This window comes from Macaca mulatta, chromosome 13, assembly GCF_049350105.2.
Source record: "Macaca mulatta isolate MMU2019108-1 chromosome 13, T2T-MMU8v2.0, whole genome shotgun sequence".
Classification (NCBI taxonomy): domain Eukaryota; kingdom Metazoa; phylum Chordata; class Mammalia; order Primates; family Cercopithecidae; genus Macaca; species Macaca mulatta.
In genome coordinates, this window is record NC_133418.1 from 93,691,141 (window position 1) to 93,707,633 (window position 16,493).

General features: G+C 42.8%; 2 protein-coding genes across 2 annotated transcripts in view; one reads left to right on the forward strand and one right to left on the reverse strand.

The window, feature by feature from the left end:
- The window catches only part of EHD3 (EH domain containing 3), a 33,100-nt gene extending 29,208 nt beyond the window's left edge, over window positions 1-3,892 (reverse strand). The window contains 1 exon segment of the mRNA NM_001257730.1: window positions 3,068-3,892. Coding sequence (NP_001244659.1) covers window positions 3,068-3,294 — 227 coding nt within the window. The 5' untranslated portion in view covers window positions 3,295-3,892.
- Window positions 3,893-3,909: 17 nt separating this feature from the next.
- CAPN14 (calpain 14) overlaps window positions 3,910-16,493 on the forward strand; it is a 59,208-nt gene continuing 46,624 nt past the window's right edge. The window contains exon 1 of the mRNA XM_015112047.3: window positions 3,910-4,112. The gene's annotated coding sequence lies outside the window, so the exon portion shown is untranslated. The remainder of the gene's footprint in view (window positions 4,113-16,493) is intronic.

Genomic DNA, 16,493 nt, shown 5'->3' on the forward strand with positions numbered 1-16,493 from the left:
TCCAAGAGAAGTAGATTAAGCAAATGAAGACTCGTATATACACACAATGAAATAGTATGTAGCTGTTAAAAACAATGCTATTCATTAGTTATTACTCATTAGTTAAATGAATAATTGTATATACAAACAGTGAAATAGTATGCAGTTGTTAAAAATAATGCTTACAAATAATGCTTATAACATGGGAAATGTTCACGCTATAAGTAAGAAAAACTCAGATGCAGTAGCTCACGTCTGTAATCCCCAGCACTTTGGGAGGCTGAGGTGGGTGGACACCCTGAGGTCAGGAGTTCGAGACCAGTCTGCCTAACATGGCGAAACCCCATCTCTACTTAAAATACAAAAATTAGCCAGGCGTGGTAGCGGGCGCCTGTAACCCCAGCTACTTGGGAGGCTGAGGCAGGAGAGTTGCTTGAACACAGGAGGCGGAGGTTGCAGTGAGCCGAGATTGTGCCATTGTACTCCAGCCTGGGTGACACAGTGAGACTCCATCTCAAAAAAAAAAAAAAAAAAAAAACAAACAAGCCAGCACACAAAATTACATGTACAGCATGATCTCAACTGTGCTATAAAATAGCTACAAATACTGGAAATATATTTTATATATAAATTATATGCTTTATATATAAATGTTTTATATGTAAATTAAAATAGCTTCTCCTAAGTCATGGGATTATGGGTGACTTTCTTTCTTCTTTAAATTTATTCTTTTCTATATTTTCCAATTAAAAACAACTGTTTATTGGATTTTATGAGAAAGAAGAAAAGTACACGATTTGGTTCTGGAGGGTTCCCTGTGGTACGACCCCTCCTACAGTGCTGGCTGACACTCCCCCAAGGGGAGACAGCTTTTGACGCATGAGCTAAATTCAGTTGCTGACATGAGTGGAGAGAGGGAACTATTGCACATGGAGGATAAGAAAGAAGAGAGATCTGTCTCTCCCAGTCTTGCTGTCTCCCTCAGATAAGGAATCATCTATGGCAATTTGACTCTGCCACTTTCTTAGACCCAGTTAACAGCCAGCGATGACTCAGGCAAAGCCGGTAGAGTGTCTCAGACAAAAGGCACTTAAACCTGTCTGCTGCTTGGGGATCCTCGCCTCTCCCCATCTTCCCTTCCATTCTGCAAAATGTCTGCTGGGAACCTCCTATAGCTGAGACCCTGGAAGAGGCCCCGGAGATGCTAAGGCATGGATGTTGTCTTGTCAGTGATCGTACTCCAGGAAGGAGAAGCTACAAATAATGTAGGAAAGGTTATAAATACCATATGTGCAGAGAGCCAGGGAAGGCTGAGAGGGCAAGGGCCATCTGCAAATGGCCTGTATTTCCCTTGAGGCATGAATGGGCCAAGTGGAGGCCAGGGCTCACAAAGGAAACCCTGCACACAACCCAGGCAGCTCTGAAGTGCCTTTGGCAGCAATGGGTGCTTAATAAAACAAGGGGCATGGCTTAGATCAGGGATTCCCACCCTGAAGTCCAAAGATGGCCCTTGCACTCCCAACATTATATGCAAATTTGGGATGCATGTACATTTTTCTAAAGATAGAAAGTTAAGAAGCAATGGATTAGATTAATCTCAAAGGCCTCTTGCAGTTCTATCAATACAAAACATACAAGAGCCAACAGGCCCATCTCCCAAACTCCTTCAGAAATCACTTGGCCTCTTAAAGCTGCTGAGCCCTAGGCTGTGTACTCCACAAGGACAAACTCAATGTGGTGTTGTGTTTAGACATCACCTATTAGCATGGTGCTACTTCCAGAAGGCTTGTGTTACAAGGTCGATGTTAGAGAAAATTAGTACCTAGAAAATTAGTAACTAGACTGTTAACTTTTCTGCTCTCCTCACCAAACAAAGCACAGCATTTCACATGCTGTGGATGCTCAGACAGCCAAGGAATAGGAACACGGGTACCCCTGCTTTCCAAACCCTCTGCAGGAGATGAGCACGCTTGACTTTGGGGGTCCACCAAACTCCATTCTCAGTCTGTGGGAGCCTGACTCTTAAGACAGAGGGCCACAGCATTCTCAACAGTTTGGAATGGCTGTAAAAGAGGCCAAGAAAAATGGCCGGCCTTGAAGTTGGGAGGATTGACGACTGGAGAGAAGCCTGTTATCTAAAGATAGGAAGGGCCTCTGGTGGACCTCTCTGAATGCAGGGTGAACAAATTGACTTCTTGAGCTTCTCTCCAGCCCATGGATTCTGTAACTGAAGGGAATGGATGACTCACTCTCAGAGTTACAGGCGTTTAGCCAACCATCTCCTCACATGCATCTAGGACTTAGATCCCAGGTCTGCTGCCCACTCTTTAGATGGCTCTGCACAATTCATTTAACTTCTCTGTGCCTCAGTTATCTCACCTGCAAAGTCAGGAACTGGATGAGACAATGCCAATATCCCTTCCACCTCTAAGAGTCTTTAATATTATTATCGAGCCATTAAGATCAAATAAGAGAAAAGAAAAAAAAAAAACATTCTGCTTCTGGACTCCGTCGAGTCTCCAAGATACATATATACACAGGAGCTCTGCTTTAGAGAAGGAAATGATAAAAGAAGGACAAGTAGCATCCCCAGGCCACCTCCGTCCCCAGGCCTGCACCCATCAGAACTCAGCTGCAACTGTGAGGCCCCCAAGTGAGTGCCAAGCCCCTTGAAAAGCAAGGGAAGAGGTTTTGCCCGAAATGATGTGTTTCTAAAAAGTGAAGATGCAAGACATCCCCACCAGCATGAGGCGCTCCAGAGACCAGGAGCTCTTCCATTGTGCCTCCTGGGGCTCGATTTCATCATCCATAAGATGGGGAGACCAGGAATGGCTTTACACTTGAATACTTCAGGTTGACCACTAGAGCCAAGGGCCAAGTAGAGTGTACAGGTATTGGGTAGCATGGGAAGGGGGACCAGCAAAAATTATGGGGTAAGATTTTGACGCCTGCACACACACATATATCTTCAGAGCCCTCAACTGAAGGCTTCCCATTGGTCCCCTGTCAGGAGTGGAGCACCAGGAGTGACCGGAGGGACTAGGTGCTGGGCTCCGGGGTGGGCTGCCGGGACCCTGGGCCGGCTCACCTGATGAAGGTGGTCTTCCCAGTGGAGTACTGGCCCACCAGCAGAACCATGGGCTTGTTGTCGAAGTCGGCATCCTCCAGGGCGGGCGAGTGGAACTCGTGGAAGCGGTAATGCTCTTCCAAGGGCAGCAGCTTGCTCTTGTAGAGTTTCTTGAGCCCCTCACTCACCGTCTGGAAAACCTCGGGGTCCTTCCTCCGGCGGTCGTCCGTACCCAGCCAGCTGAACATCGCGGCCGCCGCTCGTCCCCGGCACGCAGCCCCAGGGGAAGACTCCTCCTCAGGGAAAGATGTCCCGTAGGACCGGTCCACCGGGCTCCGAGCCGCGCCGCCGCCTCACCCAAGCGCGGAGCTCAGCCGCACCATGGCCCGGGCACGCGGCTAGGAGGGCCGGGAGCGCACTCTCCCTGCTCCTGGGACCAAGTCCGGCCGCCGCTGCATCCAGCAGCCCAGGCCGGAGGGAGGATTAATGATCTGGGCTAGAGGAGGAGGGGTGCAATCTTGGAAATTAAAGTCGAACCTGCAAGGAAACTGCCAGATGCCGGGGTCCCCGATCGGCCCCCAGCCCTTGCCTGCTCTGCCCTGCGTGCAGCAAGGGATGCTTCGGCTCCGCTCCTGCCGGACCGAGGCGGCTCAGGGGAGGCGGCGACGCTGCCCAGCCCGCGGACAGCTCCGCATCCGCAGCAGCATCCTGCAGCCCCAGGCGCTGGTTTAAATGCCAGCTGGGCAGGAAGCCGGAGCGCGGAGGAAGTCCCCGAGTACTGGCAAGGCAGGGCCGGCCCCACGGTCCCGGCGACGGGAAGCCGCGCAGGGCGCCGCCATGTTTGTGGGCAGGCGCTCCGCTCCAGACCTGCGGCCGCGCGGGTAGAGGGATGCTGACCCAGTCCCGGGGGAGAGCGCCGATGTCTCAGTCTCCGCCTCTGGGGCTTCGATTTGGGAACAGCGCCCTCTCAGGGACGGCTGCGAGGACAGAGTTGACCTGTTCATCACCCTCCCTGCATTGAATCGCCTCTCCTTCGGTTGCTGAGGTCAATTCCCTAGGAAAACAGGTACTCTACTATTTGGGATTTTTTTTTTTTTTTTTTGGCATAGAAAGAAGGATCCGCTATCAGGTTCCACAAAATGACCAAAACTGTCACTACCCAAACTTTTAGCTAGGCTTAGGGTGAAGTCATAATCGTTCCCTTTTATTTATTCGTTCATTCCAGCAAAACAAAACAAGCCAACAAGCAAAATCCCTGCAAGTATTGGGCATTTATTATGGGGCAGATACAATTTTGGTGACTGTGGATACAGAGATGAGTGCTGAACAGACTCTTCCTTCCAGGAACTCCAGTGAAGGCAGGCTTTAAAGAGGAGGCATGAGCAGAGGGCCATGGGAATACAGGGAGGATTCACTCCTTTTGTGTGGCTAATTTGAGGAATGCTTCACGGAAAGCATGACTGTAAGCTGGATCCTAAATGATGAATTGACATTCATTATTCTAGCAGCATAAGGAGCATTTGCAAAGGCTTGAGGAACATGGGAGAACTTGGTGTGTCTAAGGCAGAGTAAACTGTTTGGCATAGCTGGAGTGTAGGGTTTAGGAAGGTGGAAGAGAGTGAGGGAGGCCAAGCATGGAAGGCTTTGCCAGAGATGAGGAACCAATAACAATGCTATTACTAATCATTGTTACATTAACAAAATGCTCAGCATGTACAGGGGCCTGGGCTGAGTTCTCAGTGAACATTGCTTTATTTAACCTTCATAGCAGATCATATTATCTCCGGCATCACACCAAGGAGAGTGAGTGGGAACACCGTTCAGGTGTAGGCAAAAGCAGTGCATTGTGTGTAGAGAATTTAAACCCAGTAATAAACTGGCTGAAAGTTGATGTGCTTTGTATTGGCACCATTCTAAACAGTATAGTGAGAAAACACTCTTCCCTGCCCAGGCTGATGGCTCCCACTACCCTCCCTTTCACAGATGAAGAAGGAGGAGGTTATGGACCAGGCAGGGACTGGAATGCCAAGAGCAGTGTCGGGGGCAGGGACTGGAGGAGCAAGAGGTTGGAGATTGATATGGTTTTGCTCTGTGTCCCCACATAAATCTCATCTCTAATTGTAATCCCCGTAATCCCCACGTGTCTAGGGACAGAGCTGGTGGGAGGAGATTGGATCATGGGAACAGTTTCCTTCATGCTGTTCTCATGATACTGAGTGAGTTCTCGTGAGAGCTGATGGTTTTATAAGGGGCTCTTCCCGCTTCGCTCCTCACACTTCTTTCTCCTGCCACCTTGTGAAGGACGTGTTTGCTTCCCCTTTCACCATGATTGTAAGTTTCCTGAGGCCTCCCTAGCCATGCAGAGCTGTGAGTTAATTAAACCTTTTTCCTTTATAAATTACCCAGTCTTGGGTATTTCTTCATAGCTGTGTGAAAACAGACTAATACAGAGGCCAAGAGACCATTTAGGAAACGATTCCAAAACTTGACAGCAGCAATGGGATTGTAGAAGAGGTCAGACTCAAAAGATTTTTTCATGGAATAGAATTGTCAGATCTTGGTACGTGATAAAAAAGAGGACATCAGGGTGAGGCACAGTCTAGGATGATTTTGAATTTTCTACCATAGGGGATAAGATCGTCGGAGAAGCTCTTCCACTATTTAGGGGAGGCACAGAGAGAGCTGATTTAGCAGACAGATATAATGTATTTAAACTAAAACATGTTGCATTTGAAGTGCCTGCAGGAGCTTCAAGAAGAGTATGGTGAAGCTGCAGGGATTTCAGAGGAGGGCGGATTGATCAGAGGCCAGTGCTGAATAGAATCTCCTTAGTTACATCTCAGATCTCCCGACTCTGTCCTTGAAACCCAAAACTGATCACCTCTTGTTGAGAATTCACTCAGATTAATATTTCACCCTTGGTATTTAGTTACTACCAGCATACAAACCTAAGAAATAATATTAAAGATATTTAACAACTCACAAGGTATGAGAATCAAACACCCAGAACAGACACTGGCCTTCCCAGTGGAACAAGACTTGAGCCCTGTGCCATACCTGGTGTTAATACAGTGGTGTCTGGACCTTGGAGAGGTCTGGGCCTGTCCCCGGGGAGAGGACAGGATGGCCAGCGTGACAGGAAAGAAATCAAGGGGCCCCATTATGGAAATATTTCAAGAATTTTGTAATCAGTACAACCATGCCATTGTCTGCTGAATGTCTGTTCTGAATATCTAATTTGCTGAGTGCCTGTTGACACATCTACTCCCGTCTGAGTCTTGAGTAGTTGAAATCTGTCTGTTTAAAAAAGGAACTAATGGAGCATTTCTGTAGACTAGCAATAAAAAGTCATAAAAGATAATATTCAAAAAAGATACCATTTTCAAAAGAACAAAAACCTAGGGATAAATCTAACAAAAGATGTGCAAGATCTTTATGTGAAAAATGATAAAACTTTATAGAAAGATGTTAAAGAAGTTCTAAATAAATGGGAGAGACATGTCATGTTCCATCGTGGAAAGATTCCGTGTCACAAACATGTGAATTTTTACAACATAATTGATAAATTCAATAGTTGAGAGATATGATTGAAATCAAAATCTAAATAAGGTTTTCCATGGAAATTGACAAGGTGATTCTAAAATGTATAGCATATAGAGCAATAGTAAAATATAGCTTAGATATTCCAGGAGAAGAAAGAAGATAAGAGGAACAAGGAGGAGGAGGAGGAGGAGAGGGAGAGGTGGAAGGGGAAGGAGGGAAGAAAAAGGAGAACAGGGAAGAGAAGAAGACAACAGTAACATAGCAATGTCAACAACTAAGTGAAGAGAACTTGCCCTAGTGGACATTACTATAAAGTTGCAGTGGTTAAGATGGTTTTGGCACAGAGACCAACAGAATAACGACACAGTAAATAGCCAGGAAATTTGGAAACCTGATATCTACAGAAGTTGCTTTAGAGATTGCATATATATCACCACAAAGTCAGGAAGAATTCTTTAAACAAGATATCAGAAGTACAAACTGAAAATGAAAAAAACTAAGTTTAGCACTAGCAAAATTTTAAACTGTCGTTCAACTAAAAATAAAAAAGTGAGTGAAAAGATATTTCCCATACACAAAAACCCACAAAAGCATATCCAGAATATAGAATTAATGCCTGTACATTGATTAAAAAAAGACAAACATTCCAATAGACAAAAACTTGGCAAGAGCCACAAAAATGTCTTTTACAAGAGGCTACATGAATGTCCTATAAACACAAGAAAAGATGTTGCATCTCATTAGTAATTAGAGAAATGCCAAACCACACTAACACTCCATACCCACCAAAATGGCAAGAATGAAATAGTTGGATGATACCAAGGTTGGTGAGGATGTAGAGCCATGGGAGCTCTCATAAAATGCTGGTGGGTGTGCAGGCTGGCACAAACACTTTGGGAAACAATGTGGCATTGCTTCGTGAAGCTGAAGATGTGCATGACCTGCCATTCTATTTCAAGGCATGATCTAGAGAAACTCTTGCACATGTGCATAGGGAGATAAGTCTAAGAATGTTGATGGTAGCATTATTTGTAGCAGCAAAAATATATAAACAACTAAATGTCCTTCACCGAGTAAATGGATGAATTGTACCACATTCATGTGAAATATATAGCACACTGGGGTCTAGTTGAGGGTGGAGGATGGGAGGAGGGAGAGGAACAAAAAGCAAGACCTATTGGGTACCAGACTTAACACCTGGGTGATGAAATAATCTGTACAGCAGACCGCCATGACACAGGTTTACCTATATAACAAACCTGAACCTGAACCTGAAATAAAAGTTACAAAAAATACATACTCTACAGATGAGAAAAATGAGGAAAGTGGTGCTACCGATGCCAAAATATAGTGTTGAGTGAATAAAGCCAGAAGTAGGCTATTATGCATAGAATCATACAATTTCATTAATGTTTTCGGTCATGTAAAAACCACTATCTGTTGTTCATGGATGCATATGTGTGCATTGAAAATTTTTAAAAGAGAAGCAAAGGAACATAAAACACTAGTCAGGAATGAGGTGTTCTCTGGGGACTAAAAAGGGAAATGGCATTGGGGATGGGTACACAAAACACAAGGAGCTTCAACTATATATACACTGTTTTCTTTCTTTTTCTTTTCTTTTTCTTTTTCTTTTTTTTTTTTTTTTTGAGACAGGGTTTTCCTCTGTCGCCCAGGCTGGAGTGCAGTGGTGCCATCTCGGCCTACTGCAACCTCTACCTCCTGGATTCGAGAGTTTCTCCGCCTGCCTCAGCCTCCGAAGTAGCTGGGACTACAGGCATGAGCCACCACGCCTGGCTAATTTTTGTATTTTTAGTAGAGATGGGGTTTCACCATGTTGGCCAGGCGATTATCTCTCAAATTTGATAGTGAGTACTTGGCTATTCATTTCTTATTCCTTTTATCCTTTATTTAAAAAAAACTGATCCTTGGATGCACAAAGTTGGATTTTTTTTCATAATTGTGGTTCAAGACAAACTATACCTGGCTCTTTTATTATATTTTTTAAAAACTTAACACATATTTATGTAATGGACCCTTGATGAACCCATCATTCAAACCGAGGACTAGAAAAATTAGCAGTAATTTACATCTACTTATGTGCTCCTCCCCATCCTGTCTCCTGCCCCTTCTCCTTCTTTCTAGAGGAGCCTGCTATCCTGAATCTACTGTGTATTGTTACCTTGCTTCTTAATTACTGTTACACACAAATGCAAACCGAAAGAACATATTGTTGAGGTTTAGTGTTTTTGGACTTTTTATAAAAAGCATATCCTGCTACATGTAGTGTCTCTGGAACTCGACTTTTCTCCCATTCAACATTTGTTTTCAGCCCCATCTGGCTCCACAGGGCTCTCTCCCACCAGGTGTCTCTTCCAAACCCAGCACATGCCTCCTATTTCTGTCACCTGCCAGGTGCATGGGGGTTCCCAGTCAGACAACCTGCAGTGGATGGAGTCCCGGTGTCCCCATGTCTTTGCTGTGTGAGCTTGGGGAAAGTGGCTTCACTCTCAAGCCTCAGCACCCTGGTCTCTGAAATAAAGATGGCAATAACTTTTTTTTCAGGATTAAAGGGACAATGCGTGTAAAGTGCTTAGCTCAGGGCCTGGTCCATTGAGAGTGTTCAGTATATATTAGCTCTTAATATTATAATCATTATTACTTGTATCTACTACATGGCACTGCCTTACATCCTATTTAACAAGCTGTCGAATAAACTATTGAATAAGCTTAGTATTTAATAGCTGTAATATTTAATAATCTATTTAATAAGCTAGCACCTAATAAGTTAGTGAGCAACTTCTTTCAGTTCATTTGTGTCTTAACTGAGGATGGCTCATTAACTCAAAGGAATATAATTGTTAGTAGTGATGTCTGTGGCATTCGCTATGGGTTCTTGGGGATGACACTGTGAAACAGAGGACTTTTCCATCTCTTCCATTTCTCCCACTCAGGTACTAACCCAGGCCAAACCCTCCTTAGCTTCCAAGATTAGATGAGATCGGGTGCACTCAGGGTGGTATGGATACAGACACTTCCCTTTCTCATCCACAACCCCAGAGTCTGGCCAGAAGTAAAGGGAGAAGATGGAAACTGTAGCAGCAACCTGGAATACAAGTTTGAGCCCTGGCTAGGGGAGTTAGTAGAATCAGGAAGTGGGGCCAAGTGTCCACAGTCCTAGGAATCTATGGCCTCTTTCAACCTGGCCCAACTTTGATTGCATCCGAGTGACCTGCCTGCAACCACGCAGGCATCCATGCCTTCACAGGTGCTTCCCACTCCTCATCACGTGGGCTCCTTTGCACACCCTGTCCTCAGCCTCAGTCTTCCCTTCCCCACCCTCTGCCTGGTAGGCACCCACTCATCCCTTAGGGCTCAGGGCGATGGTCCATCCTCTGAAGAGCTGAGTCAGCAACTTTCCCATAAGAAGGCTGCGCCCCTCTCTCCACTTCCAAGCTACCCCACGTAAACCTCTGTTACTGCATTCATCATATTTTACTGTAATTACGTGTTTAAATTGTTTGCCTCTCAACTAGACAGGGCACGTCTTCAGCCTGGTGCTGTGTTGTACTCGTTCCGTTTACTTCAGTTGGAGGCGAAAGTGCATCAGCTCAGCCAATTCCTACTGCTGAGATCAGGCCGAGTCCAAACCTCTGTTTATGATAAGGTCCTCATTGGTGAAACCAGGGTAAGAGAAACACCAAAGGCAGAAAAGTGTCAGTGACACTTCACAATGTTGTTGTGGGGATAAAATGAAACAATGTAGGTCAAGGACTTGATACGTTTTTTATAAGTCTGTAGTAAGTGCTCAATAAATAATTCCCTTTCCCCTTGGATGAACGAGTACTGAACGTGCACAAGGAAAGGGAAGTCTGGAATAAAAATACACAGGTGAGGGAATTGTGCTCAGGAAGTTTATAAGCCAAAAAAGAGGTGAAGAAAGAGGGTCTGGCTGAGTCTAGTTAATGGTTTGTCCAGGAATAACACTCCCCCTTCATTACCATCGGTACCAATTGCTGGGATGCGGCTCTCTCATACATAGCAGCTCTCCTCGGCAGAAAGTCAGTTTCATCCCTAGGTGCAGCAGGAACAGAGCTAACCTGAGAAATCCAACATTACACAGAGGAAAGCCCACACCATGAGAGGCAGTGGTGTATGTCTGGTTTTAATAAGCTGCCTGCTTGATGAACCTCCACAGCTCAGTTTCTAAGAACCTCAACTTCCAAAGGCAAGACATTTGCTACCTGCAAGATGTGAGCTATAATTAGAAAATCTCCCAATTATGGTCAGTGTCTGCTTTTGTAGCACATGTGTTTCCGGAGCGTGGGCATCTGGTCCTCACGGCAATCCTGAAGAGGAGGATAGGGATGTTTCCCAGAGGGAAACCCAGGTGCAGAGAGGCAGGAAACTGCCCACACAGGCATCCTTGATTGAGCTATCAATCATCCTACTCACTTGCCCCTCAGTCCACAAAAAGTGGGAGGCAGCTGACCGAAATCTCTTGAATTCTAAAAAATAAATGAACCCTTGAGGCAGCTGATATGAGGGGAATGGGCAGGTGGGTGGTACAGAAATATCAGAGAGAGGTGAGCAAGAGGCCTCCAGAGGTGAGCAGCCATCACATTGGGCTCTGAGCTGCTTGATCAAAGCAAAAACAGAAACAAGTTATTAGTTCCAAACCCAAATATATCAGTGTGTCCCTGCCAGCAGGATCTTGATTGCACCATCCCACACAACAGCCTCGCTTGAGTAAGAGAAACACCCAAAGCAGAAAAATCCAGTGCCGAAGGACCCCAGGACCAAGACCAGTTCCTGAGCATCTTTCCTGGGCTGTAAGTGTTGTTTATGTGTCTGTCTGTTTGCCAGGGGAGATAGAGGAAGTGCCTTGAGCAGAAAAGCTCTCTTTTAACCCTGCACAGGGCTGGTGCAGGCACTGACGTTGACTCATTCCTGATGTGCTTTTGACAAGCAAACAGAAGGATTAGAAATGTGAATTACCTGTAGTTGGCCAATTATTGTAACCTTATATGTTATAACAGATAAGTCTATGACTACAAAAATGTCTGTGAGCACAGAGAACCTGATAAAGGCAGAAGCTATGAGTGTGGGTTATTTAAAAATACACAGGCAGACAAAGTGGGGTATTAAAGTTTGGGGTGATAATCCATCAGGAATTATTTCCACATTCTTTACTAGTTCTTTCGGTTCAATGATCTTCTGTTCTCTTTTGATTTGTCACGTCTTCTTAAAGATAAATTATTATAAATTATTGGGTAACATAATCCTTATTTTAGAGTTATCTATTTTGTTTCCATGAGTTATTTGCCTAAATTAGAATTATGTCATTTAAATTACAGCAACTTTTGTTAAATTTTAATATCTGGTATGAATAGTCACCCTCCCTTACTAGTATATTTTTAAAATTTCTTAGATATTCTCACTTTCTTCTTGTTTTCGTCATTGTCTTCCTCCTCCTCTCCCTCTTTCTGTCTTTTGTTTTTCCCAATTGAAATTGAAAAGTAATTACGAAAATTTGGGGGTAATTTTACTTCAGTCTTTTCTTTTGTGCACATATATTTAACTTGCTGTCTGATATTTTCCCCCAGTCAACACCATACCACCAGTATTTTTACATATCCTGAAAAATATTCCAGTAATTAAATTGAAATGAATGCTAATATTCAGCTATATGGAAATTCTGTAATCTAATTAACTATATTCAATGATGGACAGATAAGTCATTTGCAAAATTATTGTCAACAATAATAAAAGCTCTGTTTCAGAGTTATCTATCCTGTTTCTGTGATCATCATTGAAAGATGAACATTTTTGTATGTAAACATTCATCCATGGTTTTATTTTCTTTGTACATATTTAATAAATGAAACTACTGAAAATATTACTAATGCTTTTGATACTTATCACCAAATTGCTTTCCAAAAGAGGCACATCAATTTATACACTTACCACAATGATATCAGAGTTCCTACATTTTTTCTGTCTCTCCAGCCCTGTATGTTACTATTTTAAAATATTTTCATTTTATTAAAATGTAGTTATCTCTCATTTAATAATCTAAACCTTATTATTTTAAAATATCCATCAATTTGGGAAATGAGAAATGATAGACTTTTAAAAATCAGTATGTATTTTACTATGAAAAACTTTTGAAATTGTTTATTAACCATTTATATTTTTCTGATTGTCTATTTTTTCCCTCATTTTTCTAAAAGCATTTAGTGTTTTTCTTATTGTTTTGAAAGAGTTTTTAAGTTTTACAGTAAGGATATGATTAATCTTTTGTCTGTGTCTAATCCAAGTTAATTTTAATGTTTTGCCAATTACCTTGTCCTTGTCTCTTCTCTGTCTTACAAAACAGAATCATTGGAATCTCTTAATCAGAATCTCATTAAAACTGGGAATTAATTTTAGGAATGACATCCTTTTAATACTTAATCTTTCCCTCCAGGAATATGATATGACTGTCTATTTATTCACCAATCTTTTATATCTCTATAAACTTTTTATAGTTCTCCTCAAATAGTCAAAAACCTTCCTTGATTGTTCTCAGATATTTTGTAGTTTATTATTATTGCAAATGAGATATTTCTATTATGGTAACTTCTAACGGCTTATTGTTATATATAGGAATCTCATTAATTTAAACAATATATATAGTTATTTTATTTACTACTTATTAATTTGATTTTAGTTTATTCTTTGTTTTTCAACTTATATAAAGATTATCAACTAGTGCTTTTCTTTTTTATTAATACTATGTTGGTTTGTAATGTATATTTCGTATTTTGGCTAGAATTTTCAGAACAATGTTGAAAATAACAAAGATGTCAGCTTTCTTGTTTTGTTCATGATTTCAATGACATCCTGGTACCTGTCTGGATTCTTTCTTCTCTCCTCACCTCAACTTCCCCACCCCTTGGCTTGGGTATGATGATCTCTTTCAACACTTATTTTTTCCTTTTGGCTGGATAAAAAAACATTCTACTAAAGCAAAGCATCTGGTATGTAGTATCCTCTCAGCTTTAACAGGCATATGTATTTGTGTGTATATGGAAGCCTTCATACGTGAATGTGTATGTGTGTTGTGTACTGAGTGTTCTTTCCTGGGAGCCTGGGTAGATGGTGGTGCCATCAATGGAAGACCATAGAAGAGTCTCAGGAGCAAGCAGTCAGTTTGAGGAGTTCTCTACTGATAGCCACAAGGATACTAAAGCAGTGCCCCAGGCTCTTCTCAAAAGGCTTTTCCTTTACAGGATGGGACAAAATTCGCATGTTAAACAGACAAGATATTTAACTGATGACACACTCAATGTGGATCAATACTGAGATGTAGTTGTGAAAAATGATGATGAGATTCAGGCTGTATGAAAACAAATATAGGAAAAAAAGACTATCAACATTGATGGAGAGCCTATTATATGTCAGGTGTTACGCTCAGTGTTCTTAAATAGATGACTTCATTTCATTTGCACAATGACAGCTCAAAATGTCATTATTCTCCCAGAGAAAGAAACAGAAGTGGCCAGGCATGGTGGCTCATGCCTGTAATCTCAGTTCTTTGGGTGGCCAAGGCAGGTGGATCACGAGGTCAGGAGTTTGAGACCAGCCTGGCCAACATAGTGAAACCTCATCTCTACTAAAAATACAAAAAATCAGCTACGTGTGGTGGTGGGTGCCTGTAGTCCCAGCTACTTGGGAGGCTGAAGCAGGAGAATCACTTCAACCCGGGAGGCAGAGGTTGCAGTAAGCCAAGATTGCCCCACTGCACTCCAGCCTGGGCAACAGAGCAAGACTCCATTAAAAAAAAAAAAAAAGAAAAGAAAAAAAAAAGAAAGGAAAAGAAACAGAAGCTTAGTACTTGGAATGAGGCAGAGTAGAGGAGGTGTCATTGTCTTTCTGAAGGGTTGGATGTTGAACTGACTTACGTGCTCCAGATGTGGTCTGATGGGACATATTTAACAGTGAGGGAACTGGTCACACTAAACTGTGTTGTGTGAATAATTTAAGGAGCTAAAAATTTTAAAGTTATATTTGAAGGGCAGGTCACATGGGCTGGTGAAAACTCTGGACAGAGGGTGAGCCAAAGGTAATCAATTTACTACCGTAATATCACCCACTTGCAAGATTTCCGCTTCTCTCTGCATCTGCATGCTGATAACCTTAAACATTCCTGTCTCCCGTTTACACTTCTCCTTTTGTCTTAGTCAGTTTAGGCTGTTATAACAAAATGCTGTAGATTGGGTGGCTTACAAACAATAGACATTTATTTCTCACTGCTCTGGAGGTTGGAAGCCCGAGATCAGGGCACCAGCATAGCTGGGTTCTGGTGAACCAGGTTCTTCCAGGTTGCATGTTGTCAACTTCTTGTTGTGTCCTCACATGGTGGAAAGTTGGCAGGAGAGCTCTCTGGGGTCCCTTTTATAAGAGCCCTAATCCCATTCATAACTCCCATTCATAACTCCCATTCATAGCTCCCATTCATTGCTCCACCCTCATGACCTAAGTACCTCCACAAACATCCACCTACTAATATCATCACATTGGAGGTTAGGATTTCCACCTATGAATTTTGGGAGGATGCAGACATTCACTCCGTAACACTTTGAACTCCAGATCTATTTCTGACACTTTCACCTGGATATCCTATAGACCAATCACACTTAGTCCAAGCGGTTAAAAGGTTCTCAAAAACCTCTCAGTAAGCACCAAATCCAATCATTAGTGAATAATCACAATTATGATTTTCAAAAAGTGTACTGAGTGCATATTAAGTACCCATTTAGTCTAGCCCCTGGATTAAATGTTTTATATTCATTACAATACAAACAATTGAATTTTTCCACTAATCATGTAAAGTATCTATCATTCCCATTTTGTGGATGACAACACTGAGGCTCTTAGAGGTGAGTTGCTATCTTGAGGCTATCCGACTAGTAAGGAGTAGCGTCGGGGTCAAACCGCAGGTTGATCTGGCTCCAAACATAAGGTCTTTCTAGGATGCAAACTCCACATAATTCCAGAGAGGCCAGGTCAAAGTGGAGGGTGCTATGTGTTCGGGAGGTGCAGGTATGAAGGCCACCTAGGCGACTGATGTTTTCAGAGCTGCTTCCTCTTTCAAAAAAGCCCAGACTCAAAGACTTACCAGATATCATGCTTTTCAGTTGAGGGGAAGTTTGGTCTTTTATGCGTGGAAAGGCACAGATAAACCTTTCCATGGAACCATAGGAGGAAAATGCATTTCAACATAAGTCTCTTCCATGTTCTATTGAAAAGTTTTGCCCACTCAATTCCATAAAAGTGTGTTATTTCCTGTATATAGAGAATCCCTCTATTTTAAGATAATGCAAGCCTTAGGATGGCTATTTGACATAGTTGTTAAGGTAAGAAATTCCTTTGACTGACAGACCTGATGCCTCCATGCTAGATACATTGCTTCAGAGGGTTATGTGTGAAAAACTCCTAGGAATTGGGGCTGCTACGTTGGCAACTGTGCTAGAGTCCTCACTCTGGCTGGGGTGCTGCTGACTTCAAGGCCCTTTGTACCTCTTTTCTTGCATCTTCTGGGCATCAGTTGCAATGTCTTATTCACTTTTGTATCCTTGAAATTAGTCATGGTTTATTTACCATCAGGGCTTCTTTCCAACTATACCCCAATGACATGAAACAGAAACCTTGCAACCATCTCTCGGGAGGAAATGCAGAAACCACGCTGTTCTCCCTGGCAATCAGATTTCCCTCTCATGAGCATCATAATGGCAAATAGAAATACTTTTCTGCCAAGAAAGATAGGTAGTTTACAGGTCAAAAGGAAAACAAAGCCAAAAATAAACCGAAAAAACCAAACCCCAAAAAGGCAGATAAACAAAGGTAAAACTGTGAGACA